The 15,258-nt window shown below is 36.8% G+C and overlaps 1 protein-coding gene across 1 annotated transcript; it reads left to right on the forward strand.

Moving 5' to 3' along the window:
- Positions 1-1,006: 1,006 nt before the first annotated feature.
- On the forward strand, positions 1,007-14,213 carry gmfg (glia maturation factor, gamma). Its single transcript, XM_034168893.1, has 7 exons — positions 1,007-1,102; positions 1,486-1,582; positions 1,669-1,718; positions 1,801-1,850; positions 13,591-13,673; positions 13,915-13,988; positions 14,116-14,213. Exons 1-7 carry the CDS (start codon positions 1,100-1,102, stop codon positions 14,185-14,187), a joined length of 429 nt encoding a protein of 142 aa, XP_034024784.1. The 5' UTR covers positions 1,007-1,099; the 3' UTR covers positions 14,188-14,213.
- The last annotated feature ends 1,045 nt before the right edge of the window (positions 14,214-15,258 follow it).

A 15,258-nucleotide genomic window follows, 5' to 3' on the forward strand; every position in this document is an offset into this window, starting at 1 on the left:
ACCTTCTCCACAGACAATAAATCAGTTTGCATACCACCTGGAGAGCAAAGAAAAGAACACCCAAATGTCCAGCCAAACCCCCCAACACACAACAATGACAGCCCTTCTGCCAGGATTAAAGTTAATGGTTAAAGGCAATGGATACAGATGGAAAATTCTGACAGTTCTTCTCTCTATGATTAAGTTTTCTTTTTTCCTTTCTTTGCTTTTTCTATCTTTCAGAAACCTGCAAATATATAACAAAAAAGAAATATCCAACATTGTATAAAACTTGTTGGGCTCAATAAAGATAAAATAAAAAAAGAATAACGTCACTAGGAGCTATTTTTAGCCTTAGGGTGTTTTGTGCATACAGTCCCTGGATCTTAGTCGTGATCATTACAATCTCAAACCCACACATTCGATTCCTGACTCAGCTTCTCAAGTGCTGCAATTAGAATATCAACTGATTCTGCAAAGATCCCGACACAGTCCACAAAGTCAAGGTAAACATTTCCTCGCCAACAAAAGCACCTAAGTCGCTGGTTTCCACAACACCCAGTCCATACAAGTGTTGAACAGTGGAGGTGCCAGAACACATCCCTGGGGAACACCAGTTTTCACTTGGAAAAACGCCGAATCTCTGCCTTCACTCCATACAGCACTCACAGCATCCCTGTGCAGGGTGGCTATGATGTCCAGCAACTTCTTGGAGATCCCATGAATTCTCAGGATTTCCCAGAGAGCAGTCCGATCAACTGAATCAGACACTTTGCAAAAACCAACAGAGGCTGCAAGCACTGCTAATATTTTTTTAGAGACTATCACTAAGTGTTCTTAAACCCAAACAAAAATCTCTTTGCACAATGTAAAAAGTGACAAGCATTTGAATGATACACAGTTTACATAATTCCATCTAAGACTTGCATGAGTATTTGCTGACATCTCTCCCTGGGTACATGCGTGCTTTGATTGCTTAGTTTGAAAAGGGGAAGCGTTACTCCATCCATCTTAAGGCGGATCTTGTTCAGCAGCAGCTGTCAGTCTGTTGCAGGCTGTTGGTAACAAGTCATTTCTGCAAGGTGGTGAAGACTGCAAGGTAGAACCGGACTCTTTGAGGATGGTAGGACAAACTGATGCAACCGCTTGAAAGTTTATGCCCTGTTGTCGACATGTACTGCTTCTCACACTTATATGCACATACCCGGTATATATATATATATATATATGCAGCTGTAATCTGAACCCTATTCGACTGTCGCTCTTTTTCTTTTAGACAGGAAATTGCTCTTTCATGCTGCTTGAAAAACATTTCCTGCTGCTTTCAGTGTCACAAACTGCAACAAAAGTGCTTCAATGTTTAGTGTGACTTTGGAGAGCAGACAAAGAATTTCACATTTTCTGAAGAGCAAGCGTTATTTGTTTCTGTTTTAGGGGCACAGGAGCATTTTCGATATTTGATCGAGTAATACTCATCTTGAATACGTTTCTGTTTGCATGTCAAAGTCGAGTTCTCTTGTCGTGTGTGAGGTGGACGAAAGCCTGAAAGATAAACTGAAAAAGTTTCGATTTCGAAAAGAAACCAACAATGCTGCCATGTTAAGTAAGTAAGCAATACATCACATATAAAAGTGGCAACATGAAAGACATGAGAGCAGAATAATAGTTGGAATCATATAAATTTCTCAGTTAAAATAGACATGAAGCAACAGCGTGTCGTCCTTGAAGAAGAATATGAGGCAAGTCAAATTTTGTGATTTTTTTTTTCTTTTCTCATTTGTTACATTCGAAGCAAAAAGTTGTTTTACTTTCCTTTTTCAGGATATCACTCTGGATGCACTGAGAGATGAACTTCCAGACCGGCAACCAAGATATCCTTTACAGAATGTCCCCAATGTGCTCAGAGTTTTGTCAAACTTCACTTTACTTTACTTTCCAACTAAGTAATCGTACCCAAAGACAGTAATGGCTACGTCAATCTGGCATTTTACCTCATTGACCTTGACCTTTACCCAAATGATTGACCTTTGGGCATCCACCTAAATATGTGCCACATTTGATCCAGATCAGGTGGAAAATCAAATTCTTTGATCTTGTCCTTTGGTAAAAAATAATTTTAACAGCAATTTCTGAATCAACCTCCAGTGACATGCCAGTTTTGGTCAGAATTATTATTGTGGACAGTCTAAGGCACACCTGTGCACTAATCATGGTGTCTAATCAGCATCTTGATATGGCACACCTGTGAGGTGGGATGGATTATCTCAGCAAAGGAGAAGTGCTCACTGTCACAGATTTGGACTGGTTTGTGAACAATATTTGAGGGAAATGGTGATACTGTGTATGTGGAAAAAGTTTTAGATCTTTGAGTTCATCTCATACAAAATCGGAGCAAAACCAAAAGTGTTGCGTTTATATTATTGTTGAGCAGTGTTGCCACAGTTACTTTGAAAAAGTAATCCAATTACTGATTACTGATTACTCCTTGAAAAAGTAACTTAGTTACTTTACTGATTACTCAATTGTAAAAGTAACTAAGTTAGATTACTAGTTACTTTTTTAGTTACTTTTCCCAGCTGCCGACAACAACCCTCTGCCACCTCAACATGACAATACCTGTTTTGCCAAAACTCACTTTATAGTCACCCTTTCTTGACTTCAATGAAAATAAATACTTGTTTTATAAAAAGTAAAATAAAGACCTCTATCTTGACCTCATATTTAACTGTTGACAGCACTGTAACAGTAAAACTTGCAATTTTGAACCTACATTGTTTATAAATGTAACTATTAAATTCTAACATTTTTCTAACATTTAAATTCTCTCTAAACATTTTACTTGTCGAAATTATTATTATTTTAAGCAATATTAGTTGTAGTAAAAAACGGCTTCAAAATTGCACCTTTAATCTAGGGGTGTTGTGGGGGAGGGGGGCACATCCCTGCCCCATGCCCCCATTCCATCTGGATTCGCCCCTGCTTTGGCGTTTGAGCACAAAGAATGGATAACATTTATTTATGCAGGAAAACAGGACCAGATTTACAGGTAAGAAAGTTTTATTGCGTTTTCACATCATGTGGTCCTCAGAAAGAGAGTTTAGGTGCATTTGAGTGGAAAATAGTGTTAGTTGTTGACGCGTCGCGGAGGATCAGCTGTTTTTAACGAGACGATACGGAGCGGCTCAGCTCAGAATTCTAAATAAAGGCGGGAAAAAAGTATAAAAATGTCTTTGTAAAGCTCAGTGCAGGTGTGCTGATCACCGCGCTTTAAGAGGTGAGGACGAGTCGAGCAGCTGCAAAAAACCGCGGATGAAAAGCTCACAGCTCACTGAAAGTGGGACGTTCAGTCGAACCCCGACCTCCTGCCCACGGACCAAGTTTAATGCTGTTATCGACCCACAATGAAAAATAATAGTAACGCACAGTGACATGGAGAAGTAACTTTAATCTGATTACTGATTTGGAAAGATTAACGCGTTAGATTACTCGTTACTAAAAAAAAGTGGTCAGATTAGAGTAACGCGTTACTAAGTAACGCGTTACTAAGTAACGCGTTACCGGCATCACTGTTGTTGAGTGTATGAGAGACAAAATGAGAAAAAAAAAATCCAAGAAATCACATTGTAGGATTTTTAAAGAATTTATATGTAAATTATGGTGGAAAATAAGTATTTGGTCACCCACAAACAAACAAGATTTCTGGCTCTCACAGACCTGTAACTTCTTTTTTTAAGAAGATCTTCTGTCCTTCACCTGTTACCTGTATTACTGGCATCTGTTGGAACTCGTTATCTGTATAAAAGACACCTGTCCACAGCCTCAAACAGTCAGACTCCAAACTCAACCATGGCCAAGACCAAAGAGCTATCGAAGGACACCAGCAAGACAATTGTAGATGTGCACCAGGCTGGGAAGAGTGAGTCTACAATAGTCAAGCAGGTTGGTGTGAATAAATCAACTGTGGGAGCAATTGTAAGAAAATGGAAGACATACAAGACCATTGATAATCTCCCTCGATCTGGCGCTCCACGCAAGATGTCATCCTGTGGGGTCAAAATGATCATGAGAACGGTGAGCAAAAATCCCAGAACTACATGGAAGAACCTGATGAATGACCTGCAGAGAGCTGGGACCAAAGTAACAAAGGCTACACACTACGCAGAGAGGGATTCAAATCCTGCAGTGCCAGGCGTGTCCCCCTGTTTAAGCCAATACGTGTCCAGGCTCGTCTGAAGTTTGCCAGAGAGCATATGGATGATCCAGAAGAGGATTGGGAGAATATCATGTGGTCAGATGAAACCAAAATGGAACATTTTGGTAAAAACTCAACTCGTCATGTTTGGAGGAAGAAGAATGCTGAGTTGCATTCCAAGAACACCATATCTACTGTGAAGCATGGGGGTGGAAACATCATGCTTTGGGACTGTTTTTCTGCAAAGGGGAAAGGACAACTGATCTGTGTTAAGGGAAGAATGAATGGGGCCATGTATCGTGAGATTTTAAGCCAAAACCTCCTTCCATCAGTGAGAGCATTGAAGATGCAACGTGGCTGGGTCTTCCAGCATGACAATGATCCCAAACGCACCGATCAGGCAAAGAAGGAGTGGCTCCGTAAAAAGCATTTCAAGGTCCTGGAGTGGCCGAGCCAGTCTCCAGACCTCAACCCCATAGAAAATCCAAGTCCATGTTGCCCAGTGACAGCCCCAAAACATCACTGCTCTAGAGGAGATCTGCATAGAGGAATGGGCCAAAATACCAGCTACAGTGTGTGCAAACCTGGTGAAGACTTACAGGAAACGTTTGACCTCTGTCATTGCCAACAAAGATTATGTTACAAAGTATTGAGTTGAACTTTTGTTATTAACCAAATACTTATTTTCCACCATAATTTAGAATTAAATTCATAAAAAAAAATCCTACAATGTGATTTCCTGGATTTTTTTTTTCTCAGTTTGTCTCTCATAGTTGAAGTGTACCAATGAAAAAAATTGCAGACCTCTCTCATCTTTCTAAGTAAGAGAACTTGCATAATCAGGGACTGACTAAATACCTTTTTACCCCACTGTATGTGCACCAACTTTGTTGGACATCAGAGAATAGATAGATAGATAGATAGATAGATAGATAGATAGATAGATAGATAGATAGATAGATAGATAGATAGATAGATAGATAGATAGATAGATAGATAGATAGATAGATAGATAGATAGATAGATAGATAGATAGATAGATAGATAGATAGATAGATATAGATAGATAGATAGATAGATAGATAGATAGATAGATAGATAGATAGATAGATAGATAGATAGATAGATAGATAGATAGATAGATAGATAGATAGATAGATAGATAGATAGATAGATAGATAGATAGATAGATAGATAGATAGATAGATAGATAGATAGATAGATAGATAGATAGATAGATAGATAGATAGATAGATAGATAGATAGATAGATAGATAGATAGATAGATAGATAGATAGATAGATAGATAGATAGATAGATAGATAGATAGATAGATAGATAGATAGATAGATAGATAGATAGATAGATAGATAGATAGATAGATAGATAGATAGATAGATAGATAGATAGATAGATAGATAGATAGATAGATAGATAGATAGATAGATAGATAGATAGATAGATAGATAGATAGATAGATAGATAGATAGATAGATAGATAGATAGATAGATAGATAGATAGATAGATAGATAGATAGATAGATAGATAGATAGATAGATAGATAGATAGATAGATAGATAGATAGATAGATAGATAGATAGATAGATAGATAGATAGATAGATAGATAGATAGATAGATAGATAGATAGATAGATAGATAGATAGATAGATAGATAGATAGATAGATAGATAGATAGATAGATAGATAGATAGATAGATAGATAGATAGATAGATAGATAGATAGATAGATAGATAGATAGATAGATAGATAGATAGATAGATAGATAGATAGATAGATAGATAGATAGATAGATAGATAGATAGATAGATAGATAGATAGATAGATAGATAGATAGATAGATAGATAGATAGATAGATAGATAGATAGATAGATAGATAGATAGATAGATAGATAGATAGATAGATAGATAGATAGATAGATAGATAGATAGATAGATAGATAGATAGATAGATAGATAGATAGATAGATAGATAGATAGATAGATAGATAGATAGATAGATAGATAGATAGATAGATAGATAGATAGATAGATAGATAGATAGATAGATAGATAGATAGATAGATAGATAGATAGATAGATAGATAGATAGATAGATAGATAGATAGATAGATAGATAGATAGATAGATAGATAGATAGATAGATAGATAGATAGATAGATAGATAGATAGATAGATAGATAGATAGATAGATAGATAGATAGATAGATAGATAGATAGATAGATAGATAGATAGATAGATAGATAGATAGATAGATAGATAGATAGATAGATAGATAGATAGATAGATAGATAGATAGATAGATAGATAGATAGATAGATAGATAGATAGATAGATAGATAGATAGATAGATAGATAGATAGATAGATAGATAGATAGATAGATAGATAGATAGATAGATAGATAGATAGATAGATAGATAGATAGATAGATAGATAGATAGATAGATAGATAGATAGATAGATAGATAGATAGATAGATAGATAGATAGATAGATAGATAGATAGATAGATAGATAGATAGATAGATAGATAGATAGATAGATAGATAGATAGATAGATAGATAGATAGATAGATAGATAGATAGATAGATAGATAGATAGATAGATAGATAGATAGATAGATAGATAGATAGATAGATAGATAGATAGATAGATAGATAGATAGATAGATAGATAGATAGATAGATAGATAGATAGATAGATAGATAGATAGATAGATAGATAGATAGATAGATAGATAGATAGATAGATAGATAGATAGATAGATAGATAGATAGATAGATAGATAGATAGATAGATAGATAGATAGATAGATAGATAGATAGATAGATAGATAGATAGATAGATAGATAGATAGATAGATAGATAGATAGATAGATAGATAGATAGATAGATAGATAGATAGATAGATAGATAGATAGATAGATAGATAGATAGATAGATAGATAGATAGATAGATAGATAGATAGATAGATAGATAGATAGATAGATAGATAGATAGATAGATAGATAGATAGATAGATAGATAGATAGATAGATAGATAGATAGATAGATAGATAGATAGATAGATAGATAGATAGATAGATAGATAGATAGATAGATAGATAGATAGATAGATAGATAGATAGATAGATAGATAGATAGATAGATAGATAGATAGATAGATAGATAGATAGATAGATAGATAGATAGATAGATAGATAGATAGATAGATAGATAGATAGATAGATAGATAGATAGATAGATAGATAGATAGATAGATAGATAGATAGATAGATAGATAGATAGATAGATAGATAGATAGATAGATAGATAGATAGATAGATAGATAGATAGATAGATAGATAGATAGATAGATAGATAGATAGATAGATAGATAGATAGATAGATAGATAGATAGATAGATAGATAGATAGATAGATAGATAGATAGATAGATAGATAGATAGATAGATAGATAGATAGATAGATAGATAGATAGATAGATAGATAGATAGATAGATAGATAGATAGATAGATAGATAGATAGATAGATAGATAGATAGATAGATAGATAGATAGATAGATAGATAGATAGATAGATAGATAGATAGATAGATAGATAGATAGATAGATAGATAGATAGATAGATAGATAGATAGTAGTGTTCAGAATAATAGTAGTGCTATGTGACTAAAAAGATTAATCCAGGTGTTGAGTATATTTCTTATTGTTACATGGGAAACAAGGTACCAGTAGATTCAGTAGATTCTCACAAATCCAACAAGACCAAGCATTCATGATATGCACACTCTTAAGGCTATGAAATTGGGCTATTAGTAAAAAAAAAGTAGAAAAGGGGGTGTTCACAATAATAGTAGTGTGGCATTCAGTCAGTGAGTTTGTCAATTTTGTGGAACAAATAGGTGTGAATCAGGTGTCCCCTATTTTAATTAATTTTGATTTTAATATTCTACTTGGTAAATTGGAACATTATGGTGTTAGGGGTTTAGCACTTCATTGGTTCAGAAGTTATTTAAATGAAAGAGAGCAATATGTGAACATAAATGATAAACTATCAAAACGAAAACCTATACAATGTGGGATACCTCAAGGCTCAATTTTGGGTCCACTTCTCTTTATTATTTATGTAAATGATTTCCCAAATTCTTCTAACATTCTCCATAAAGTACGTGATTCAGCAGCACGAAATACGAGGTCTATTAGAAAAGTATCCGACCTTATTTTTTTCAAAAACCATATGGATTTGAATCACGTGTGATTACATCAGACATGCTTGAACCCTCGTGGGCATGCAAGAGTTTTTTCACGCCTGTCGGTTACGTCATTCGCCTGCGGGCAGTCTTTGAGTGAGGAGTCGCCCACCCTCTCATTGTTTTTTTCATTGTTTAGGAATGGCTCAGAGACTGCTGCTTTGTTTGATCAAAATTTTTTCAAAACTGTAAGGCACAACTGAGTGGACACCATTCGATAAATTCAGCTGGTTTTCGGTAAAAATTTTAATGGCTGATGAGATTTTGGTCTGTTAGTATCGCTTTAAGGACGGCCCACAGCGCCTGACGGCGATCTGCGCTCCGAGGCAGCGTCGTCTCGCTGTTTCAAGCTGAAAACTTCCACATTTCAGGCTCTGTTCACCCAGGTCGTCGTCAGAGAACAGAGAAGTTTCAGAAGAAGTCGGCATGAGGAGTTTATGCGGACATTCCACTGTTAAAGGAGATTTTGTAATGAAAGAACATGCGGGCAGAGTCACATGTCGGGCTGGACCTGACCGCGGGGGGTCGCAACAGGAAAAACACCTCCATTGGAAACCTTAACGGACAAGTTGGAACATGCCCACCTGTTAAACAATTTCTCAGATACTCACTTGTTGAAAGCCATCAAAAACTGCCTGAATTTTACAAATGGTTTTCAACATGGAGGTGTTTTTCCTGTCGCGGCGCAGACGGATTTGCGTCGTCGTCACGGAACCGACTCGGTGAATTTGCCCGCACGTTCTTTCATTACAAAATCTCCTTTAACAGTGGAATGTCCGCATAAACTCCTCATGCCGACTTCTTCTGAAACTTCTCTGTTCTCTGACGACGTCCTGGGTGAACAGAGCCTTAAATTAGGATGTTTTCAGCTCGCAACAGCCAGTCGGACGCCACCTCCGACCGCGCTGCGCCGATCCACTTTGTGAGCTGTCCTTAAAGCGAAAGAAACTCCACAATCTCTCATCAGCCGTTAAACTTTTCACCGAGAACCAGAAGAATTTCTTGAATAGTGTCCACTTGGATATCCTTCACAGGTCCTGAAAAAATTTTGATTTAGCAATGTGCGCCGTCTCCAGCAGCGTCTCAGACAAAGGATTTCAGCCGAGAGGGCTGGACCAGTGCTCACTCAAAGCCTGCCCACAGGCGGATGACGTCACCGACACGCATGAAAAAAACTCACGCATGCGCACGAGGGTTCAAGCATGTCTGGTGTAATCGCACGTGATTCAAATCCATATAGTTTTTTTTTTTTATAAAACTGCTGGTTAGTTAACCTCGTATTATTTGCAGATGACACTACCTTATTTTTTATCTCATAAAGACCCGCAATACCTTCAAAATCAACTAAATTATGAATTGGCAAGAGTTGATAATTGGTTTAAATGTAATAAATTGTCATTAAATACGAACAAAACAAAATGTATTATATTTCGTTCTTGTAGAAATCGTAAATGTTTTAAAAATGTACAAATTAATATAAATAATAAAGTGATTGAAAGAGTTGAATCAATCAAATTTCTTGGAATCCAAATTGTTGAATTTTTAAATTTCAGTAAACATTTAAATTACTTGATCAATCAATCAATCAACTTTTTTCTTATATAGCGCCAAATCACAACAAACAGCTGCCCCAAGGCGCTCCATATTGTAAGGCAAGGCCATACAATAATTATGAAAAACCCCAACGGTCAAAACGACCCCCTATGAGCAAGCACTTGGCCACAGTGGGAAGGAAAAACTCCCTTTTAACAGGAAGAAACCTCCAGCAGAACCAGGCTCAGGGAGGGGCAGTCTTCTGCTGAGACTGGTTGGGGCTGAGGGAAAGAACCAGGAAAAAGACATGCCGTGAAGGGGGGCAGAGATCGATCACTAATGATTAAATGCAGAGTGATGCATACGGAGCAAAAAGAGAAAGAAACAGTGCATCATGGGAACCCCCCCACAGTCTACGTCTAAAGCAGCATAACCAAGGGATGGTCCAGGGTCACCCGATCCAGCCCTAACTATAAGCCTTAGCGAAAAGGAAAGTTTTAAGCCTAATCTTAAAAGTAGAGAGGGTATCTGTCTCCCTGATCTGAATTGGGAGCTGGTTCCACAGGAGAGGAGCCTGAAAGCTGAAGGCTCTGCCTCCCATTCTACTCTTACAAACCCTAGGAACTACAAGTAAGCCTGCAGTCTGAGAGCGAAGCGCTCTAATGGGGTAATATGGTACTACGAGGTCCCTAAGATAAGATGGGACCTGATTATTCAAAACCTTATAAGTAAGAAGAAGAATTTTAAATTCTATTCTAGAATTAACAGGAAGCCAATGAAGAGAGGCCAACACGGGTGAGATATGCTCTCTCCTGCTAGTCCCCGTCAGTACTCTAGCTGCAGCATTCTGAACCAACTGAAGGCTTTTTAGGGAACTTTTAGGACAACCTGATAATAATGAATTACAATAGTCCAGCCTAGAGGAAATAAGTGCATGAATTAGTTTTTCAGCATCACTCTGAGACAAGACCTTTCTGATTTTAGAGATATTGCGTAAATGCAAAAAGGCAGTCCTACATATTTGTTTAATATGCGCTTTGAATGACATATCCTGATCAAAAATGACTCCAAGATTTCTCACAGTATTACTAGAGATCAGGGAAATGCCATCCAGAGTAACGATCTGGTTAGACACCATGCTTCTAAGATTTGTGGGGCCAAGTACAATAACTTCAGTTTTATCTGAGTTTAAAAGCAGGAAATTAGAGGTCATCCATGTCTTTATGTCTGTAAGACAATCCTGCAGTTTAGCTAATTGGTGTGTATCCTCTGGCTTCATGGATAGATAAAGCTGGGTATCATCTGCGTAACAATGAAAATTTAAGCAATACCGTCTAATAATACTGCCTAAGGGAAGCATGTATAAAGTGAATAAAATTGGTCCTAGCACAGAACCTTGTGGAACTCCATAATTAACTTTAGTCTGTGAAGAAGATTCCCCATTTACATGAACAAACTGTAATCTATTAGACAAATATGATTCAAACCACCGTAGCACAGTGCCTTTAATACCTATGACATGCTCTAATCTCTGTAATAAAATTTTATGGTCAACAGTATCAAAAGCAGCACTGAGGTCCAACAGAACAAGCACAGAGATAAGTCCACTGTCCGAAGCCATAAGAAGATCATTTGTAACCTTCACTAATGCTGTTTCTGTACTATGATGAATTCTAAAACCTGACTGAAACTCTTCAAATAGACCATTCCTCTGCAGGTGATCAGTTAGCTGTTTTACAACTACCCTCTCAAGAATCTTTGAGAGAAAAGGAAGGTTGGAGATTGGCCTATAATTAGCTAAGATAGCTGGGTCAAGTGATGGCTTTTTAGGTAATGGTTTAATTACTGCCACCTTAAAGGCCTGTGGTACATAACCAACTAACAAAGATAGATTGATCATATTTAAGATTGAAGCATTAAATAATGGTAGGACTTCCTTGAGCAGCCTGGCAGGAATGGGGTCTAATAAGCATGTTGATGGTTTGGATGAAGTAACAAATGAAAATAACTCAGACAGAACAATCGGAGAGAAAGAGTCTAACCAAATACCGGCATCACTGAAAGCAGCCAAAGATAACGATACATCTTTGGGATGGTTATGAGTAATTTTTTCTCTAATAGTCAAAATTTTGTTAGCAAAGAAAGTCATGAAGTCATTACTAGTTAAAGTTAATGGAATACTCAGCTCAATAGAGCTCTGACTCTTTGTCAGCCTGGCTACAGTGCTGAAAAGAAACCTGGGGTTGTTCTTATTTTTCTTCAATTAGTGATGAGTAGAAAGATGTCCTAGCTTTACGGAGGGCTTTTTTTATAGAGCAACAAACTCTTTTTCCAGGCTAAGTGAAGATCTTCTAAATTAGTGAGACGCCATTTCCTCTCCAACTTACGGGTTATCTGCTTTAAGCTACGAGTTTGTGAGTTATACCACGGAGTCAGACACTTCTGATTTAAAGCTCTCTTTTTCAGAGGAGCTACAGCATCCAAAGTTGTCTTCAATGAGGATGTAAAACTATTGACGAGATACTCTAACTCCCTTACAGAGTTTAGGTAGCTACTCTGCTCTGTGTTGGTATATGACATTAGAGAACATAAAGAAGGAATCATATCCTTAAACCTAGTTACAGCGCTTTCTGAAAGACTTCTAGTGTAATGAAACTTATTCCCCACTGCAGGGTAGTCCATCAGGGTAAATGTAAATGATATTAAAAAATGATCAGACAGAAGGGAGTTTTCAGGGAATACTGTTAAGTCTTCTATTTCCATACCATAAGTCAGAACAAGATCTAAAATATGATTAAAGTGGTGGGTGGACTCATTTACTTTTTGAGCAAAGCCGACATTAAGACATTATCTAAATATGTTGGACTATTCTTTAAGGTGAGGTATTTCCTCCCCTTTGAGGCTCTTCTGACTCTATCCAGGTCTTTATTCGAACATCATCTAAATTATTGCAATATTATTTGGTGTAATACTTACCCGAGTTACCTTTTAAAACTACAAACTTTACAAAAGAAAGTTATAAGAGCCATTTCTTGGGCCAAATATAATTCTCAAACTGATTCTCTCTTTTATAAATATCGACTTCTGAGGCTCACAGAGTGCAACTTATTTCACAATGCCTGTACCATGTACACTGTGGTGCACAGACTTAATGATAGACTCTGTCAGCTCATTCCCATTTCAACTTCCTCTCATCATTATAACACCAGAGGAAAATTACACCTAAAGGGTAAAAGTAGGAGGTTAAAAAGTACTAGTTTTAGTATATATATATATATATATATATATATATATATATATATATATATATATATATATATATATATATATATTCTCTGATGTCCAACAAAGTTGGTGCACATACAGTGGGGTAAAAAAGTATTTAGTCAGTCCCTGACCTTGACCTCACAACTGTTTGTTGGTTAGCCTGAAACAAGTTTCAGAGACCCAAAATCCAGAATATAAGATTAAGAATTTTTCATAATATGTGGCATTTAAGGCCTTGGTGGTGATATTCACTCTGTGATTTGCCCATAAATTTTTTGTTTGTGTGGTTAAAAAAAAAAAAATACAAATGCTGAAGTGTGATTTCCTTGACAACAGTGCACATTCATGACATACAGCTACAAATACGTCCATGATGATGGTAGAGTGTCCTATCCCCTGTGTTTAATCTTCTCCAGTCCAGTGGGTAGGTAATCACTCATCATAGGCGGCTCTCTACTTGGGGAATGACTAAATAATTACACCCAACAAGAAAGTGAAACTCTGGAGTCGCCGCTGCTGCTGCTGAAAAATTTATGAATTCACATTTATGGAAAAAATACAGTCTTGCTGATGGTGATGTTGGATTAATTGAAGTAATTTAATTCAATCAGATTAGTGTTTTGTATTTTTTTTAAAAAAAGAAAGTGTCTAATTTATTCTAACAGGGTGTAAACCAGAGCAGCAGATGATGTACGCAGGGAGCAAGAACCAGCTGGTCCAAACTGCAGAGATCACAAAGGTAATTTTCAAATGAAGACCAACCCCAATGCTGGCCAAAGAATTTGGATTTAAAGGTCACCTGCATGCCAAATATTCTGACTCGAATTTGTTTCTCCAATATCTCATGTTCTCTGTTTTAATTAAAGGTCTTTGAAACCAGAAACCCCGATGAGCTGACAGAAGAGTGGCTGAAAAACAAACTGGCGTTTTTCCGCTGAAACATTAAAAATTAATTCCAATTACATTTTCATTTGTGTACTTTGTTATTACACCTTTGTAATACGATGCTTTTTGTGTTTTGCCAGATTCACTGCATTCAGCAATGTATTTCTCTTCTGGTTATGTTTTATTGTTGCTATACACTGTGATGTACAAATCTATGCAAAATGTTTACATACATTTTAATAACTCAAATAATGAAAAACAGCTAAATAAATGTATAACGTGTCACTCCTTTTCAATTTCAAAAAATACAAAATTTATTTTTAATGGTGTACAATGTACAAGAGAAATTGCTTATATATTAGTCAGTTTTAACTATTTTTTTTTATTTGTATCATTTTGGGGGTTATGCGACTCAGCCACATGGGGTGTGCAGCCAGTACACTCTGAGTGTCGGTGCCAAGCCCAGATAAATGAGGAGGGCTGCATCAAAAAGGGCATCTGGTGTGAAACAAGCCAAAATAAAGATACAGAGTACAAATCGAATTTCCATGCCAGATCAGTCGAGGCCTGGGTTAACGACGACTGCCTCCGGTACTGTAGCCCAACAGGGTGCAGCCAGAAATTGGGCTACTGCTGGGCAAAGAAGAAGAGGTGAAAGTGTCCAGAGACACCAGAAGAGCAAAACTAGAAGGGTGGAAATGAGAGTCGGGACTTTAAATGTTGGCAGTATAATTGGAAAAGGGAGAGAACTGGCTGATATAATGGAGAGGAGAAAGGTAGACATATTGTGTGTGGAAGAGACCAAATGGAAGGGAAGTAAGAGCAGGAGCAAAGGTGATGGGTACAAGTTGTTGTATCATGGTGAGGACAGGAAGAGAAATGGTGTTGGGTCATTTTAAAGGAAGAGTATGTTAAGAGTGTGTTGGAGGTTAAGCGAGTGTCCGACAGGGTGGTGAGTGTCAATTAATTTTATTTGTATAGCGGCAAATCACAACAAAGCTACCTCAAGACGCTTCACATGAGTAAGGTCTAACTTTACAAACCCCCTGAGCAAGCAGCAAGAGTGGTAAGGAAAAACTCCCTCTGGTGATAACAAGGAAGAATCCTCAAGCAGAACCCACTGC

This window comes from Thalassophryne amazonica, chromosome 4, assembly GCF_902500255.1.
Source record: "Thalassophryne amazonica chromosome 4, fThaAma1.1, whole genome shotgun sequence".
Classification (NCBI taxonomy): Eukaryota; Metazoa; Chordata; class Actinopteri; order Batrachoidiformes; family Batrachoididae; genus Thalassophryne; species Thalassophryne amazonica.